This window comes from Cervus elaphus, chromosome 19, assembly GCF_910594005.1.
Source record: "Cervus elaphus chromosome 19, mCerEla1.1, whole genome shotgun sequence".
NCBI lineage: Eukaryota > Metazoa > Chordata > Mammalia > Artiodactyla > Cervidae > Cervus > Cervus elaphus.
The window spans coordinates 44,657,480-44,677,089 of NC_057833.1; the positions used below are offsets into that span (position 1 = coordinate 44,657,480).

At 38.1% G+C, this 19,610-nt stretch overlaps 1 protein-coding gene across 5 annotated transcripts in view; it reads right to left on the reverse strand.

Annotated features, from left to right (window-relative positions):
* Positions 1–151: 151 nt before the first annotated feature.
* Positions 152–19,610, reverse strand: part of ATP13A5 (ATPase 13A5) — a 113,920-nt gene continuing 94,461 nt past the window's right edge. For 4 of the 5 annotated variants that reach the window (XM_043874912.1, XM_043874910.1, XM_043874909.1 and 1 more), the window contains 5 exons: positions 15,374–15,548; positions 12,819–13,021; positions 8,048–8,136; positions 5,703–5,783; positions 3,073–4,073 (listed from right to left, as the gene is read on the reverse strand). In XM_043874912.1, coding sequence (XP_043730847.1) covers positions 3,813–4,073; positions 5,703–5,783; positions 8,048–8,136; positions 12,819–13,021; positions 15,374–15,548 — 809 coding nt within the window. In that variant the 3' untranslated portion in view covers positions 3,073–3,812. Of the gene's footprint in view, positions 520–3,072; positions 4,074–5,702; positions 5,784–8,047; positions 8,137–12,818; positions 13,022–15,373; positions 15,549–19,610 lie in introns of those variants that run through there. The other variant, XM_043874911.1, reaches the window with a different exon arrangement.

The following is a 19,610-nucleotide window of genomic DNA, read 5'->3' on the forward strand; positions in this document are numbered from 1 at the left end:
TCCCTTAGTCGTGTAGATTCATGTGGTAGCTTGAACAAGAAGCAGTGGCCTTTTGAATGAACCAGCAGCAGATCTTAATAAAACATCATTGTTTATCTTTTTTCTTCTATAAATATTGTTTTTCTTTTCCCTGAAGGTAACTATTTTGATGAAGAACCTTTTATATGTGACCAAAAAAAATGTTAAAAACCCTTAATTGTTTGGATTGGTATCAAAATTCATATTCCTTTTCTGGTGAGAGAAGAAATTTAGAAATAAAGCATTTGGTTAGGCAGCTTAAGAATCTTTTATTAATAAACCATCTGAGAGTGGATACTCATCTCCTTGCCCCTGTGTAGGTGTGAGCAGGAGGTGAATGGGAGAAGGAGCTCTTGGTTCCAGTGTTTTGGATCCAGTGATTTCCCTGGAAGCAACTCCTTTGTCAGGAGTATGTGACAAGCAGGAATGGGCTGTTGCTTCTACAGAGTTCCATTGTTCCCTTTGGATTTTGAAGTATTTGAAGAGTTTGGCCCTATAAACCTGAGTAAGACATCATTAAACATAGATTTAAGGTGCCATATTTAGAAAACAATATCCTGTATTACTTTTTATGGCTTTTACTAGAAGTCAAGGAGTGTGGCTCAGACTGTAAAGCAGCTGCCTGCAATACAGGAGAGTTGGGTTTGATCCCTGGGTTGGGAAGATCCCCTGGAGAATGCAGTGGCTACCTACTTCATTATTTTTGCCTGGAGAATTCCATGGATGGAGGAACCTGGTGGGCTACAGTCCGTGGGGTCCCAAAGAGTTGGACATGACTGAATGACTAACACTTTTACTTTTTCAATCAGGAAGAGACTCAATTTATTCTTGGATTTTATTAATTATGTGTTGGATGAAACAAACTACTTTTTAATACCTTTCCAGTGGAATTCTTGTTGGTAGCAGATGGGGAAAAATGGACGACAGTCTCTCTATCCTGGGATTATATCAGATATTATAACATTACCCTACAAACCACATTGCTAGTCAGTGACATCTTTATTGTTTCACGGCTAAAAGCATGGCATTAAATAAAGGAATAGTTTAAGTAAATATGGGGGGTTGTGGTGCAGAGAGGGAAACAAAAATATGGTAGATAAAGGTAACAAAACAGCTGCCTCAAAGTCTTTGACTTAGTAAACTGATTTGATTTTACTCCTGGGCCAGAAAGTCTTTACAATCTAATTGTAGGATTAAGAACAATGATAACAGAAAGGGTCATGTGCTTCCATTAGGGCCCATAGAGACCCTATCTTTCTTCCTGTTCCCTGACTAATCCCTTCCGTTTCTATGGCACCAATTCTGTTTTCAGATAAACCCCAAAACACTCTCTTCCTCCCCCGTTCCTCTGGTAACAGTAAATGTCTTCTGATAGCATGGTCCAAAATTATCCTTTCATTTTTATTCTAAATTCAATTTCTTATTCCTATTATATCCTACTCTCAAGTAACAGTAACATTAAAAAAGAAAAAAAACGGGCTCTTTCCTAGTATTGTCAAGTCTGAGCAGAATTGGCAGCAGCTTTATGTGTTATGTCCCCCAGGATATGCTTGCTTTTTAGTAAAGATGACTGCAGAGGACAAATCTTAGCCTTGAACAGGAGACCTGGGTGTGGTGGAATTACCACACTGCCTATGACAGAGGGAATGGAATTGGCAACACAGAAGATATGTTGAGGATCGTTAAATTTCTGGATAACTCTAGACATGCCCACTTCAGAAGACAATCTTAACAATACTGAGTAATTGTCACAAATGCACTGTTAAATTCCTGGGTTCATTTTTTCACAAGCAGTGTTCAGGGCTCTAGTAATGCTCAGCCTTAAAGGTAAGCACACAAAGTTAGTCATCAGTTTCCCCCCAAAATGACCACTGTTGGTGATGGGCAGCTTCAGCCTGTCCATTTATATGTGGCCATGTTCATTGTGTTTTTATTGAACATCTTTTTCCAAGCCTGGTAGACATTTCTCAGTGTATTTTTAGTGGATTAGACTAGATTAAATCAAAGTCTAGTGTAGGGACCAAATTTATCATGTCCCATCCCCACCTTCAAAAAGATATGTGAAATAAAGATACCACCTATCAGATACCTAATAGATTGTTGAAGAAACTGAAAGAAGCTAAACATTTATTGAAAAAAGATTAAAAATATATTTTTATGCTATCTAGATATACTAGAGTATCAATTGAATCCTCTCATTCTAAAAGTCAAATTACTAAATAGATGTCAGCTCAAGGAACATGAGCTGCCGTATGTTTTAGGTTGACATATTTCTTAATCTTTAGCTAAAAATATTTTTGATATTTTGTTCTTTTATTGGTATCCACTAAATTAGACACATTTCAAAATTATCACTCTCCAAGAGCTGTGCATCCAAGAAAAGGTTAAAATGCAAATAAAATATAAGTATAAAATGCTTGTTTTCATAGGAATTTGCATTTATGCAGCTGGCTTGTGTAACAAAGTGTATGGTACTATTTACAGCAATGAATTGCTAAAATGTTGAGACATTTTTTCAAGCCTAAAGATCTCATAATTGTAAAGACATGACTGAATCCATAGATCACAGTATTAGGCATGTAATTGACACTCATGGAATGGGACTGGTTAGCTAATTGCCTATGACTCATTAAAGATCCATTTAATTAGCAAAATTAGATTTATGGTTACAAGGAAAATGTAGTAGGTAATTTAAAATGTTCACTAGGAATAAATATCCTCTCAAGGTCACAGTGAGGTTCATATATGTTAAAGCTAACAATGTGCAGAACGTATTTGTAAAGGATGTACCCTTTCTTGTGGTCCTTAATGTGCATCTAATAATTGATTTAGATTATGAAAAGATGAAATGGAACTTAAGATTGTTTAATATTCTGAGAATTGTCATGCTGTAGATAAAAACATTATGGGTTCCTTCCCTGGGATTGCTTTTTTTCAGATGAGCAATGATGAGTCTAGGCCAACTTTTAGAGTTAGAACTTGAGATTTTTCTTTGTCAGTAAGAAAAAGCAAATAAAGGTACCATACTTCTTAAGAGTGAAAAGTACATTTTAACAGTTTCATTATTTTTGTGATCTAATCTGGAACCTCTAACTCACTAACCCCAAAGCAATATACTTTGGGAGATGCCAATTTCAATAGAGTTTGCTTAGCTGTGCCCAAGCCAAGATTATAAACAATTATCAGACACCTCCATCTTTCTCTACTTCCACACTTTAAACAACAGGGGTGAATTTTCTGAAGTAAATTTCAATTCTTGTTTCTCTATTAAAACTATATAAAGAACCAAAAAGAAGAATTCTGTGACCTGGATAAAAGATATATGTATAGATGTTCTTTTCAAGTGAACATAAGATTAAGTAAATGTGTGACAAGTTATTGAGAAAAGCTTTTTTTAATATATAGATTCATTTATTTCAATAGATGAAAATAAAAGTACATTGGTGAAACTTTCAAAATTGAACTCTCCTTTAATTTTTCTTTCTTCTATTGATGTTAATACTATTAATTTTACTACCATAAAGAGCTGTGCCTTTGAAGCAGGTCACTGTTATGCATTGTGAATAAAATTTGTTAGAAAAAAAATGATACTTTAGAAAATGCATTATTTTTCTTAATGATAGAGGATGAGGTCAAAGTAAACACATGTAAAGTCCTTTGTTGCAAGGTTCAACGCACTGAGAAATGCACTTTGAATCTTCAGACGGAGGAAGAAAATAAAAGGGTAGACTATTATCACCTCTCTACAATGTTTTAGATTCTGGTGAAAGGAGGATGCTGTTTAACAATTCTGATTACAATCTGGTCCAGAAATGCTGTTCTGTGGTTTGGCCTCCCAAATTAAGTTTTTCTTTTGGAATCTGTTCAGAACTTTCATAGCCTTGGTTGATGTAGAATCCATTTCTGCCATCGCCTGAATAATCTGTCCTGTTTGTAGGAGGCCAGCTTGGATCTTTTGCCAGTTTTCTTTGCCAGATCCTATATTGACTTTTAGAATAGATTCCAAGTTCTTTCTTGATCAATAGCCAGAGTGCTCGATTTTGAAGGATGGCATCCTGGAAAATCAGGTGGAAAAGACAAGCAAGCCATCACCTATTTTCCCTTGCAGCCAGGTTGCTCCTTGCTACCCTGTTCCCCCAGGCCTCCTTTAAATGTGCTTACTATTTATGCTCAGTGGCCACTTCTCCTGGCAGCCCCACGAAGCCTAGCAGCTTCCTAGGTTCATTTCCTTGAGAACTGAGTGAGCTTGTGTTCATAGAAATCTGCCAAAAGCTTACAGTCTTTCATTTCCACAGATTTCCTAGTTTAATTCTGGCAGGAGAGTCACTTAGAATTATTTTGCTGCCAGAATGAAATAGCAAAATAATGTACTACTCAAAATCAAGAGAAGAAGAAAAAAAAAAAATCACTGTTACTTGCTCCTTGCTACAAAGAAGGCATCAAGTAATAGTTTGTTGAATGAATGAATGAACTCTAAAAATCAAATGGGTTTTCCTTTCCATTTTTTGTTGTTGTTTAGTCACTAAGTTATGTCCGACTGTTTTTTGTGACCCCATGGACTGTAGGCTCTGCCAGTCTCCTCTGTTCATGGAATTTCCCAGGCAAGAATGCTGGAGTAGGTTGGTATTTCCTACTCCAGGGGATCTTCCCAACCTAGGGATCAAACCCATGTCTCCTGCATTGGCAGGCAGATTCTTTACCACTGAGTCACCAGGGAAGCCCTTTGCTTTCCATTTTGGGGGTTCTCTTCTTTCTACGATTACAAGCACACACAATTTTATGCATTTATAGTAATAGAAGTGATCAAATATTGTATTCCACTTTCTCTGTCATATACAGTTTGTAGCTACCATCTTCTCAATAATCATTTTTAATGACTGTATAACATTTACTCAAATTTCTGTATTAGTATTTAACAGCACCTCTACTTTTGGAACACTTGATTCTAATATTTTATCACTGTAGATAATGCTGTGATGAAAATCTTCATACATGTAAATTTTTCTTTCTTTTTAAGTTATTTTTTAAGTGAAGTTTCAATGGAATTCCTTAAGAGTATGAGAAACTTTACATGCATTGTATACAATGGAATGTTTGTATATACACATATTTTTTCTTAATTTGGTTGATTCCTTTTCTCAAGGAACTTCATGAATCTTTTCTTTAAAACTTTCCCTTAAAAAATAGTACCTGAGCTTTTCACTAAAAGGTGAATTCATTTAGTGACACTGAGTAGAAGAGAAATGCTATAGAAGATGTTCAAGGGTAACAATTGACTAGAATGAGCAATGGCTTCCCTTCTGTCTTAATTAAGGAAGCCCTCCTAGACAGTTCTTCACTCTAAAAGGTCTCACTGAATTTTAGAGCTGGAAGGTCATTTGATCTAGTCTCTACCAGATTATTAAGACTACTAGGAAAGTGCAATATAAGGCCTTCATGTGAGACAAAATTAGCTAATTTGATGTTTTGCTTCCTACGCTGCAGATACTGAGAGCATTTGTATGCAGCCTTCAAAGAATTTTAAATCATTCTCATTTCCCTCAAAGAGAACATGTGTAGTTTTTACAAACACTTTATTACTTTGGGGGATAAAAGTGGTTGCTCTAAACAATGAGCATCTGTTGAGAGTCAGCCCTTTATTTATCCATCCCCCCAGATAGTAAGCCATACAGAAACTTCTTTACCTCTACAAAGAAGGCCACACAGAATTGGGTGAGAGCTGCCACCAAAACTGAAACCCTCCATGATGTTACAGTCGGGACGAACTGTTGAAAAAGAAATACTACCTTTATACTTTGCATACTTTACACTTGAACACACATTCTCTTATTTAATTTATATATATTTGTAACAACTCTCTGGGCTTGGAGGGGAGGCGTTACTCTCTCAGCTTTACAGATGAGAAGGTCAGTACCTTGCCCTAGAACTCGGTACCAAGAAATCAATGGCAGAGTCAGAATTCAAATAAGGTCTGACTGCCTCTCGCCCAGGGCTCCCTCCACTGCCTGATGATAAACATGGAGTAAATGTGCCCTGGATCAGAGACATGAGACAGGACATTCTGGAGCCTGTGTTCTCTCTCCTCATTTTTATCTTCTCAAATACAAGAAAGATTAAATCATTCATCTAATGATATTATTACTTCCAGTGCTCTCAAAGCAAAATCTACTTGGAGCTCATTCATTCAGCAACATTGACATATGAGTAAAAGAAATAAAAGGTACACAGAGGTTCAAGTTTATTTTGATAGACACTTGGTGAATAATTTTTGAATAAATATTCTCAGCCTTAAATCTAATGCCTTGATGAAAGCTGAACTGGCTCAATCTATCTCCTTTTAAGGATTAAAGAGTACCCTTGACCACCAAATACACTTATTGAATAGGTGTGAGATCTACAACTTCCCATAGATACATCCATAGCAAAAGATGAATTATGAAATTCCTTTTTTGACCCTAAAAGGTAGGATGACTGTGTAGAGGCTGAGCTCTGTTTAGGACTAAAACCACAGACGCTCCACAATGTTTAAATGCTTACCTTTGATTCTTATCCCTATTCTCATAGGCTATTTAAAGTAGCAACATGTTATTTTTCCTCCTAAGTGGACACAGCCTTTCTCAGGGATGTGAAATAGGCTTGCTGGGTAGCAGGGTGGTCTGGAGAGGGCTGTGAGATCTGGCAGTGGGTCAGATGGTATTGGAGCGCTTGGCCCTTTCCTGCATCCTGCTACCACCCTGATCTGGGAGGTCCCTTCTCTATGCCTTGGCCTGGAAGGCACTTGTCACATTGCTTTGGAATTATCTTCTGTGATGCTCTCCCCTCACAGCTTCTGATCTACTTGAGAGCGGTGACCACGTCTTACTCATTTTTGTAACCCCAGTGCCAAGCCCACTCTGAAGGTTCACAATGCTTTATAAATGACTGAATGGTCCTGGTTTTCACGTCCTAACTGCTTCTCTCTCCACAGCCTGTCTTCTCTCACACAGCATTCCTGCCGTCATCTAACGAATCTGTCTTAAGTGCTCCACTGATAAAACCTGCTCTGGTGTCTTCAGTGACTCCCATTGCTCTCGGCATAGAGTTGAACCATCATTGTCTGCCTTCCTCCATCCACGTCTACTCCACAATTTACTGGCTTAATCTTAGCTAACCTTCTAGGTGGTCTCTGAAACAAATCTTGCTTTGGATTTTCCTCTCAGCCATTCTACATTCTTTTGCATTTCCAAAACAAAAGAGGTTGGTCCAGCCGTGTGCTTAGGCTGTTCTCCTAGTTGGGAATATCCCTACTTCCTACTTAGCAAAGTCGAACCTCTCCTTCCAGACCAGATCAAGTTGCATCTCCTGCATGAAGCCTCCCGTGGAAGCTACAGGCCCCAGGGAGAACTCCTCCTTCCTATGTCCCTCCCACTTCTCTGTGTTTTACACTCTCTTCAAGCGTGGATGGCCTCGGGTGGCCTTGCCGTCACTTCACTGGGTATGGCTCATCTTTGGAACTAAACTATAGGTAGAGGGCCAGAGCCAATCTTTGTCTTTCTATTTTTTCTACAATGCTAGGTCCAAAAATAGGCTCAATAACTTAATAAATTTAATTTTAACCCTTGAAATAAGACCCCCCATTGTCAGTGTCTTACAGACAAAGCATGACTGACTTAACAGTCAACATTTTCTTACTCTTCACGACTACATTATAAAGGACTTATACTATATGATTAAAAAATTAATGTTGGAGGATTAATTATTGTATTAATGCATTAATTTCATTATATTAGTATAACATAGAAAAATAAAATATCCAAACACAATGTTCCAGGTATAAACAGAATAAATGAACCCAACTGATGATACTAATAGTATGAAAACACTCAGGTAAGCACATGTGAGATAGAGATATGTTATTTGTTCTTCTAGTAAATGAAAATAGCCTCACATATTCAGTGACTAGAGAGAATATGGGTGTAACTGATTTGTAAATTATCAATACAATGCAAATACAGTCCCACTACACATAGGAGTCATGGATTCCACATACCTCCATTCCACGGTATATATCTGGAAAATCAGAAAACTGAAGGAAAATTGTCAGGCCCAAGGCAGATGCCAGCAAAAATGAGAATATATCTGAAGAAACAGCAAACATTATTTTTAGATGCTGAGGGAATGTTTCCTGTAATTTGGCACACATGTTTCAGTATCAATTATCTTTGTTGGGCAAATACTGGATATATCTTCAGATGTTTTGATATATCCTCATATGTTTTAAAATATGCTCTAATGCTTACAAGACAAAGGTGATATCTTAAAAATCTTTCCTTGAAAGGCTGAGTGTAGAAAGTTGGTAATTAAATATATTCTAGTAAACTCCATGAAGAAGTTACCTCAACTGAGGAGTCCTTGGGTCTGGGAAACCCTGCAGTGACCAGCTCATGTAAATGGTCACCGGAGAGTTCCTGATGCTTTATCACCTCGGGTCTAGTGAGTCGTTCATGAATAAATTATTTACACAGTCAGTCTTAGTGGCACCTCACTCTTCTTCATTGCTTAGAGAATAAAGTACAAGGGTCTTGAATGATTGATGCTCAAGGCCTTCCACAGCCTGGTTCCAATCAGCCTTTCTAAACTGATCTCTGGTTGCTCTTCCTTAAGTTCCGGGAAAGTTAAACCATAAACCTGCTCCTCACAGAGACCCAATGCCTTCTAGCTTTTGTGCCTTTGTTCACAAAATACCCTGTGTAGATGGTAGTCTTCCAGGCTTGGCAAGTTCCCAGTTTTTCTTAAAAAGCCCAGTTCCAATACTACTTTCTTTTAAAGACTCTCCAATTCTCTCTTACCGAGTTTTATTTCATAGAGGGTTTATCACTCTGCTTTGCATGGTCTTCGTATATGTATTCAGTATGTTATAACCACCTGAAAGGGATTTTGATCTGCTTCTCTGGGACTCCAATTGGAAGTGGAAGTGAGAAGCTAGCATGCATATCTGCTGGCTTCTTTCTCTCCAACCTGCCCAGACGGCTTTACTTTGGGATGCTCAATTTCTCAGGATGCACAGTGCCAACATCCCTGTCCTTGTTTCCCCAACCCCATCCCCTCTTGTGGCCATCAGCTTCTAGGCACTTTGTGGACAGTGCTTTATATATGCTTTTTAATGGGATTAGCAGCTTCAGGCCCAAACAGCAGCATTTAATCAGTGTTGCTGTGATATGATACTTACGGTCTTCAAAATTAAAAACAAGCTAGATTTTCTCTTGTATTCTCTCTACCTCATTTCTTCCAGTGTTGATGGCTTATGGGCCCCCAACTCTGCATAGATCTACATTAAACAGAAATCAGAGGCACTGTCTTTCTATAGCAGGGCCTATATTTTGAAGCCACAAGAGCTCTGTTTTAATCCTCGCCACCTACACTCCCCTTCGTATTCTTCCATGCCTCACTCTACATATACAACTAGATGTAGCACCTCTTAGAAGAATACCCATGCTTGCTTGAGAGGAGTGTGAGGCAGAGAGAAGAAAGGAGGGGGCTGCATCTCCTAAAATAAAGCGATCTGAGCAGATTGGTGATGAGAAGACCCTGGGAGGTAGCTGTGTGGATTTTTCATTTCCTTCAATGTTTCCAAGTCCCAAGGACCCAGATGTTGGGAAGAAGATGATGCCCCAAATGTCCATCCTGATGAAGTGCTCACTGGAACTGGGCTGAACACTGTGCATGTCACACTGCCCTCAGACTTGGGGTCTGAAAAGCAGGCCAGGCTAGAGCACAAATGAGCAGAATGGAAACAAAATGCTGAGGCTCTCTTCTTTAATTCAGCTTTGATTGGACAACTTCATAAAGAACTGAAGTGAATGCTGCCCTCCTATAATTGATTACTATTGATGAGGAAACTGGAAAGAATGGGGTTCTGTTTGCACAGGTGATTTGGGAAGACAAGCCCTGGGCAAGCCATTATAGACTATTCTCAGATAAGAAGAGGCTTAATAAATATTCACACCTGTTTCCATAAAAATTAAATCTGTACTTGTTCTATAGCTCATCATCATAAAGTTGGTCTGTCAAAGACTGTCAAAAAAGGTAAAGACTTTTCTGTTACATTAAAATAGAATTGTGTATTTTAATAGCCATTCTGAGAACTTTTGACTTGTAACCTTGAGAGTATATGATTTACTATAAAATTATGTTTGTTAGAATATGTTTATAAAAAACCTTTTTTATTTAAAATTATCAGTTATGTTTGACATAGGGGTTTGAATATACCCACAAAATTTAAGTCCCTATGATGTAACTAGTTCAGCTCTAATTAACTCATTATATTTAGAATGACTTTGCAGCTATTATTCAAAATAAAGTACTAGCCAATGTAATATATTCTCCTTGTAAAGTATATTTACAATAAAAAAAAAATAGTAACCTGAAAACAAAATAGAATCTTGATTTGTTTCGACAGGAGCCAGGGACATTATCGGATACTATATCAAAATTAAGAAAAATTTGAACAAAAATAAGAAATTCAGGAAAAAAATTGTAAAAACTGTAATTAAAACAAGATTTTAGCATGCTGTCAAAACCTCTGACAAAACATATACAAAAGAAGATGGGGGGGTGTTGAAAACAGAAAGCATGTGAATAATATAATTGCTAATACTGGTTTTATATGATAAATTAATTTTTAATTTAGGAATAAGAATGAGACTTCTCTAATATCTATGTTTTTTGAAAATTAGAAATTAGAGTTTATGACATGTGATATACAAAATTGGAGTAAAATTTCCAGATCAGAAATATCACAGGCTAGATTTTCTCTAATCATGAAAATAATACTAGAAATTAGTAACTAAATTTAAAGGAAAAATCTCCCCATATACAAATCAAAATTCTAAAGATCTATTGAGTCAAAAAGGAAACCAAGTCCATTTGGAAGCTATTAAGAAAAAGAGTAGTAAGAGAATGAAAACAAAATCCTTTCCCACTTGAAAATTGAAAACCACTATTCTTGTAACTAGTGGGTCAAAGAGGAAATTAAGTCATAATAAGAGACATATGAAAATGTAAAGAATGTAACCCAAACTATAATGATTGGTCTTGATGTTTTTTTCTAATTTTACAAGAATAAAAGAAAATACATGGATTATAAAATCACTTTAAACATTAAAGAATTTTCCAAGGAAAGTAAGAAGAGGGGGAAAATGGGAAAAGCAAAAATGAGTAAATTAGAAAATAGAAAACATACAAAAGTATTAAATCTGAGAGCTGGTTATTTAAAGAAAACCAGTAAAAGTACATTTGTGGTAAGAATAAATGAACATAGTGCACATAAACATAATTAATATGAGAAGATATTAAAAGTTGTAGATGGCATTAAAATTAAAATATCATTCAAAACCCTGTCCTAAAACAAAATAATCTCAATGAAATGAAATTATGGGTAAAGTTTTTTTAATTTTAAAAAACAGTGTAAAAAGAGGATACCTAAATAAATTCTCAAGAAATTAATTCTTTCAATGAAAAGATTTGGAACTAGATGATTTTACTGGGCTCTCATAAATAGTGAAGGAATAGACTACTTCTAACTATAAATATTTTTCAAAGGAAAGAAAAAGTCCAAGAATTTTGAAGTATTACTATCCAAACCTAAAAAATCTCTCAATATGAAATACTTCAGACCAATCCCAGATAAAATGTAGATATTAAAAGCAATATTAAAAAACAGTAGGATTCATTTTAGTAAAAGTGAAATCCACCACAAATAAGTAGAATTTGTTCAAGAATATGGAAATATTTAGTAAGTTTATTAATGTAACGTGTTCTAGCAATAGGTCAAAATAGAAAACAAGTATAATCATCCTAGTAGGAAGGATGAAGGGCAGGATGTAAGGAAGATGGGTGATGAAATACATCTCCCATTTTATAATTTTAAAACATATTCTTGGTTTACTGGAAATAGGTATTTTTCTTCACATGATGTGGCCCACCTTGAACCAATATTCAAAACGATATTTACAAATGAAAGATTACTAGAAGTATTTTTATGAAGGAGTAGAACTATCTGCTGCTTCCACTATTACTTAACATTGTCCTGGAAATTCTGGATTGTACACTGAAACAGAATATATAAATGAGCATCATAGCTATTGGAAAGGAAGAAGGAATATTATTTTCTTTTTTGGTAATGCCATGTGGCTTGTGGGATCCTAGTTCCCCAACCAGGGATCGAACCCGTGGCTCCTGTAATGGAAGAGCAGAGTCCTAACCACTGGACTATCAAGGAATTCCCCGTGAAACACTCTTAATTGCAGATGACAGTAATTACCTTTCTAGAACACTCAAATAGCAAAGACTAATAGCAAAATTCAGAAAGGATGCTGAATAGAAAATAAACATTATAAACAGCACTATATCATTCATGTGTATTTGTGATCACTGATTAGAAAATATAATGGGAAAAAAGTCAATCACTATATTAAAAAACGCAAAAAGCAGATTAGTTTTTAAAATAAGTGGATGGGATCTATAATGGAGAAAGTCACAAATATGTACTAAGAGACATAAAAGAAAGTATGAATAAATAATACTCAAATTAGGACACGACTCATGACTATTCAATACAGCACATGCTTATCTGCACATAAACATGTTTCTGCCCTTGGGCTTTTTACCACCTGTGATAATTATGGTTCAGTACTCAATTTTAGAGTAATGCAATTGTTTCCTTCTCGGCCAATCACTTCATCAGTAGTTTGCAACTCTGGGGATAGTGGGAGAGTAGAAAAAAAACATATTTGAAAAGAAAAATTAAATTTCACACTTACAGTTTGTGTAGATAGGTTTTCGAAATGGCTTGCCTTTAGAAAAGATAAATGCTGTTGTGATACAGTTGATGGTGGTGATGGGCCACAGCGTGGTACTTTCAAAGCTTAAAACTGAACCAGGAATCAATGCTCCATTTCCAGTCCAGTTTCTTGACAAACTCACATTCGTTGAGAAATTACTCTGGCTGTCCAGAAAGCACTTACTAGAAAAGAATAACCAGCATTTATGGAACGTTCATTGTATTTTTATCTAGCCAGTAGGAAAAAATTAACTAATCATGACCCAGGGACCTCACCTTGCAAGCTATTTCAGCAAATAACTACCAGGATATATTTTGTTCACCTCTTGCAGTGGCAAACCAGAAATAAACTGCAGAGGAAGTCAAGATTGTTCTTTGTCCAGAAGGCTATCTAGAACAAATGATCTGTCTTGAAAGGGCTTGGATGACAATTTCCAGTGAAATTCCTTTCAATTCAGAGCATATAAACTCTATGTGTATGTATGCGTGCATGGTGTGTTTCCTTTTGTGGACTTATATAAATCTCTTAACATGGGTCCTGAGTTGGAATCTGCCTATTCTGATCCACTCTCCTCACACAACCAAAACCTCTCCATGAGGATTTGAACAATCTCCCGCTTATGAGTGTCTGTGTTTCTGTTTTGCTAACAAGTTAAACTCAAACTTCTCAAGCAGGCCCAGAAGACTTTCAAACTCTGATCTCAGTCAACCTTTCCAGCCTTATCTTTTGCCAGACTTCCCTTGCTCATTATACTGCAATCATAGGAGAATATTCCTTTTCTCCTTTTGCACACCTCTGAGTTCAGACATCCTGTTTCTATCTGAAACTCCTTACATTCAGTGGTAAGCATAACTAGTACCCTTTAGTCTTCTCTCTAGTGATGCATTTAGCTCATTGTTTTGCAATTATTCCTTCACATATTGTTATTTTCCATTCTTGGGATGAGAGTTCTTTGAATGTGAAATTTTACTTCTGGTTTTATTTCCCTTTGCTTGTTTATTTTACTCAAATATATAGCAAATTCTTAGCATCTAGCACAGTGATGCCACATGGTATTTTCTCAGAAAAATATTTCAGATATGGACTTTCCCAGTGTTGACTGATCCATTTGAAATCTTCATTTTTTCAATAATCAAACCCACAAAGAAATTTTTCATCAGCTTTCTTGTTTAATTTCAAACTTTTTGCTACTATTACAACTGTTTATAGATACAATTCATTTTTCAATTGTGAATTCAAATGCAAGGCATAAGTCTTATTATCCTAGACTTCCTAGACTCCCAAAATGTGCTTTGCATATAGTAGATGTTCAGTTGGTGCCTGCAGAATACATTAATGAAGCACGCAATCAACAGTCACAAAGCTTTCTAGCACAAAGTGAATAGATAGACTAGAAGGCCTGAATTACAGAGTTTAACACCAAAGTATATCTAATCTAATAAACTTGCATGGCAGATAAGACGGTTGAGTAGTTAATGACAAAGGCAGGACCATCCATCCATCACCCTTTTGGTTACCCCAAGTTACCTCCTAGATTCAACCAGGAGGCTACTTCTCTGAATACATGTGCTCCATTTTGTGGCAAAATCTGGTTTTGAAATAAAAATGAATTCTATACTCTAAGTAATACTTGAATTGCTGAATTTTGGTTCTAAATGACAATCTTAGACATCATTTTGTAGTTTCCAATCTCTCCACTGATCCCTGGGGCTCTGATGCCTTCAGGATGACAGAGGAGTGAAGGGGAGTTTGTACAAGCCCTATTCCAAAAAGATCAGCTCTTTCTGCCCTTCTTTTTTGGAGATAAGGCAGGCTTTGTCAGAAAAAAACAGTTTGAGCATCTAAGTTCACCTCATCTTACCCTTAATTTATAGTTAAGGAAATTAAAGCCCTGGGAGGTGAAGAGATTTGCCCTGAGTCTACAGTAAAATCAGAACACTGATACCATCAACAAATATTTAAATTTTAACATTCATTTGAAAAACTGAAATGAATATAAGCAAATCTGTTTTGTATAGCAGGGGCCTGTTGACTTAAGCCCATCAGCCAAATCTGACTCAACGCCTGGTTTTGTCAATAAAGTTTTATTGGAACACTGTCACACTGCCTTGTTTATGTGTTGTCTCTGGCTGCTTTTTCACTGCAACTGAAGAGTTGAGTAGTTGCAGCAGAGGCCACAGAGCCCACGAGGCCCAACATTTTTACTATCTGGCCCTCTACTAGAGATGTTTGCCAACTTCTGGTTTATATGACATCCAAACCACCAGGGAGTGAATGCGTTCATCCAGTCAAGTAACTATACATCTATATATCAACAGCCAATGTGGAGATCTTTCCCCACCCACTCCACATAGCTCACCCCAGAACTCCAGCCATTGACTCTGTCCTATGTTCTATCCCATCACTGATGTTTTGTAGTACAGAAACAACTTTGGTTAATTAAAATTTTTGGATATATTTCAAACTAATTTGAACAAGGTTATTAGATATTCATCACCACCTTCAGAAAGGGAAACTAAGGAAGCAAACTTTACCTGTATCTGTAGACCTCACAATACCAGGGCTGCTGCTTCAACAAAAGGAATGCACAGACCTGCACAATGCAGTTGAAGCAGGTGTTCAAAACAACTGACAGCAGCAAAGGCGGAGAGAGAAGCTGTCCTGATGGTCGGTATGGAGCCAGTTTCGGGTACGCGTGCGTTGCGCTCACTGAAAGACAGATGTATTTTTCCTAGGTCCAATTTCATTATTGAGAATACAAGATTGAGATGCATGTTATTCTGAGTCCTGCATTAGGGTCCAGATACAGTAAACATGCACTGAGGGTTTACATCTAGGTAAGTTCACTGCCCAGCTGCACACCAGGTCTACCAACCTTGGCCTCTTCCATGCTTTGGTTTCATCTTCAGAAATGAAAAGTGATGGATTCAAAAGTTCTAGAATTAATACATGGACCATTGCATGGTGCAGATATTTTCTTTACAACCAGATCGGTCAGGATGGTGTATAAAAGATGGCCTCCCACCTGAATAAGAGTACTGTTATCTCTGAAGGACAACGGGGAAGTGGAGAGTTAAGTTGTAGAGAGTAAGGAGGCATCTAGTTGGACTAATGTTCATATGCTTGGAAATTTTTAAAAAAGCAAAAAACATTTACTGTATTATTCATTCAGTCAACATTCTTTGAGTACTTCAGTGTACCAGGATAGACGCTACAGGTGTGTTCTGCTATCTCCCGAAGAAGTGTGCAAATGGAGAACTGCTAGAGTGCATTAGACTTAGGAAAAGAAACAGAATATTGCCTTTAGATGGGAGTGTTAAACTATATTTTGGTCCTAGTATTTGTTTTTTAACATTTAGGGTTGGCAATGGGCAGTCATCAGTGGCTCAGCAAGAAAGCATCCACCTGCAATGGGTCAGGAAGATCCCTTGGAGGAGGAAATGGCAGCCCACTTCAGTATCATTACTAGGAAAATTGCGTGGACAGAGGAACATGGCGAGCTATAATCCATAGGGTCACAAACAGCTGGACAGAACTGAGTGACTAAGCACACACTGCACACACACACACACACAAAAGATGATTACATCCATCTTAGAAGTCATATTCTAGCAAACTGATGAAAATGGAATGTACTTTACTTCTCAGGGCAGATCAGGAAAGAAGCTTGGAGAGGTCAGGATGTTTCAGTTCTTTACATCTGTCACTTCTCTCATTTTCATAGCTTATGACTGCTTTCTTTGATGTAAGAAAGAGGGGTATATATCCTTAGGGCTGTGTTCATTCCTGTGGGGACAGGGCACTGGGGAATGAGCATCCAGTGTTGGATAATAAAAGTTTACAGTGGGTCTTTAGTTTGCTCAGTGCATGTTCTGGGGTATTCACAGACCATCTTTGGTCTTTCATTTTCTCACGCATGTATAGTAAGTCGCTTCAGTCACGTCCACCTCTTTACAACCCTATATAAACTATAGTCCACCAGACTCCTCTGTCCATGGGATTCTCCAGGCAAGAACACTGGAGTGGGTTGCCATGCCCTCCTCCAGGGGATCTTCCCAACCAGGGATCAAACCCATGTCTCTTATGTCTCTTGCCCTGATAGGCAGGTTCTTTACCACTAGTGCCACCTGGGAAGCCCCTTTGGGGCTTCCAGATGTGTGGGAATGTCTAAACGATCTCCAAAGGCTCTTGCAGCTCATTTATCTAAAGCTCTCTGGCTGTCTAAAGCTTTAACTTTACTAATTTAATCAATTTTTCCAGAAGGGTGTAGAGCTAGAGGCTATGAGGTATGCAAAGGTAAGAAGGACATCTCATCTGCTTCCAAAGAGCTTGAGCCCCACTGGGAAACACATGGGGTATATAATAAAGCCTTGATTATTAGATAAATAATAAAGAAAGTCTTCTTTATAAAGTCTTCTTTATAGTGACTAGTCTTCATCTCAAATTCCTGGGAGGTCACCTCTGGACTCTTGGGGTGAGGAGTTTGACTGGCCTTTGTCTTCACTTCCTGGGATATATCCTCTAAATTCTTGGAAATTCCTGATTGATAGGAGTATCTTTTTTGTTCACAGTGGGCCTGAAGAGAGTTTGTGCTCATGAGATGACTCAGGATGTGTGAGTTGGCCATGCCCAAAATACCAACTGTGATTAGAGGGCTGGGGGCTTTGAGCCACTTGCTATCAACCAAACCTTCAGGGGAAAAGAGGAAAGCTGAAGTCTGTGTTCAACCTTATGGCCAATGGTTCAGTCAATCATATCTATTTAATGAAACCTCAGTAAAAATTCCCTACACTAAAGCTCAGGTGAGTGTCTCTTTTTTTTCCCAACATTCTGAGTATGGTCATACATCACTGGGCAGGAGAGTAAGGCAAACTGACTCCTGAGGGAGAGGCCAATGGAAATGTCATGTTTGAGATCCTCCCAGACCTTGTCCTTATGTCTTTCCCTTTCAGTTCAGTTCAGTCGCTCAGTCGTGTCCGACTCTTTGCAATCCCATGAACCACAGCACACCAGGCCTCCCTGTCCATCACCAACTCCCGGAGTCCACCCAAACTCATGTCCATTGAGTCAGTGATGCCATCCAACCATCTCATCCTCTGTCGTCCCCTTCTCCTCCTGCCCTCAATCTTTCCCAGCATCAGGGTCTTTTCAAATGAGTCAGCTCTTTGCATCAGGTGGCCAAAGTATTGGAGTTTCAGCTTCAATATCAGTCCTTCCAATGAACACCCAGGACTGATCTCCTTTAGGATGGACTGGTTGGATCTCCTTGCAGTTCAAGGGACTCTCAAGAGTCTTCTCTAACACCACAGTTCAAAAGCATCAATTCTTCAGTGCTCAACTTTCTTTATAGTCCAACTCTCACATCCATACATGACTACTGGAAAAACCATAGCCTTGACTAGATGGACCTTTGTTGGCAAAGTAATGTCTCTGCTTTTTAATACACTGTCTAGGTTGGTCATAACTTTCCTTCCAAGGAGTAAGCCTCTTTTAATTTCATGGCTGCAATCACTATCTGCAGTGATTTTTGAGCCCAGAAAAGTAAAGTCAGCCTCCGTTTCCACTGTCTCCCCATCTATTTGCCATGAAGTGATGGGACTGGATGCCATGATCTTAGTTTTCTGAATGTTGAGCTTTAAGTCAACTTTTACTCTCCCTTTTCACTTTCATCAAGAGGTTGGCTCTATTTTGTACCCTTTTGCTATAATAAAGCTGTAATAAGCTAAACAGCTCTTTCCTGAGTTCTATGAGCTGTTGCTGTGCATGACTGAATTCTGAGGGACTAGTAAGAACCCCTACATTAATAACCAGCAGATCAGAGGTGTTCGTAGCATGGGTACTCTCAAACTTACAGCTGATATCTGAAGTGAAGGCGGTCTTATGAAGGCTGTGAGGTTTGGCCCAACTCCAGGTAATTGGTGTCAGAAGTTATTGCATGGGCTCACAAGGCAGACAAGGTGGACTGTGTTCAATGCTGAGAAGGCAGAGGCCGCAGTGCTTGGAATTCTCTCTGTCGTCCAATATCCAAGGTAGAATGTGACCACAGAGTTCATGGAGAGACTGTGGGTACTGGAGAGACATGTAGTCGCATCTCTGAGCGTCTGCCGTCTACCTATTTGGTTTTCTCTATTTTGGATGCTCATTGTAATTTCTGCCTTTTCTTTTACACTGGGACTGTGAGAAACTGAATTATTGGTCTCATCTCATTGTGAAGGGGTGTACTTTATCTCCCCTTAATGTCATTTTTTACTGTGTGATTTTCTCTGGCCAAAGAGATGTTAGCAGGGTTATTATTTTTATTTTTAATTGGAGGATAATGACTTTGCAATATCATGATGGTTTTTGCCACACATCAACATGAATCAGCCACAGGCATACCCATGTCCCCTCGTTCAGGAGCCTCCCTCCCCATCCCACCCCTCTAGGTTGTCACAGAGCACTGGCTTTGGTTCCCTGCAGCATACAGCAAATTCCCACTGGCCATCTATTTTACATATGGTAATGTACTAGTTAGCAGAGTTTTGAGGCATACTTGCGTGGCTCGGCTTGCTCTCTGACTCTGCTCTCTTTGATCTATACTGATAACATGCCCAGGTCTGTCTATTCAGCCTGGCCTCAGAAAGAAAATTGTGAAACAAACCTCAATTAAGCCCAGAACCTGGATCAAGACTATCTAATCTACATCCTAAGCAGAGTGGCTCAGAGGAGCCCACCTAGACCAACTGAATGATAGCCGACTCACAGAAGCATAAGTGGGTGTTGCAAGCCACT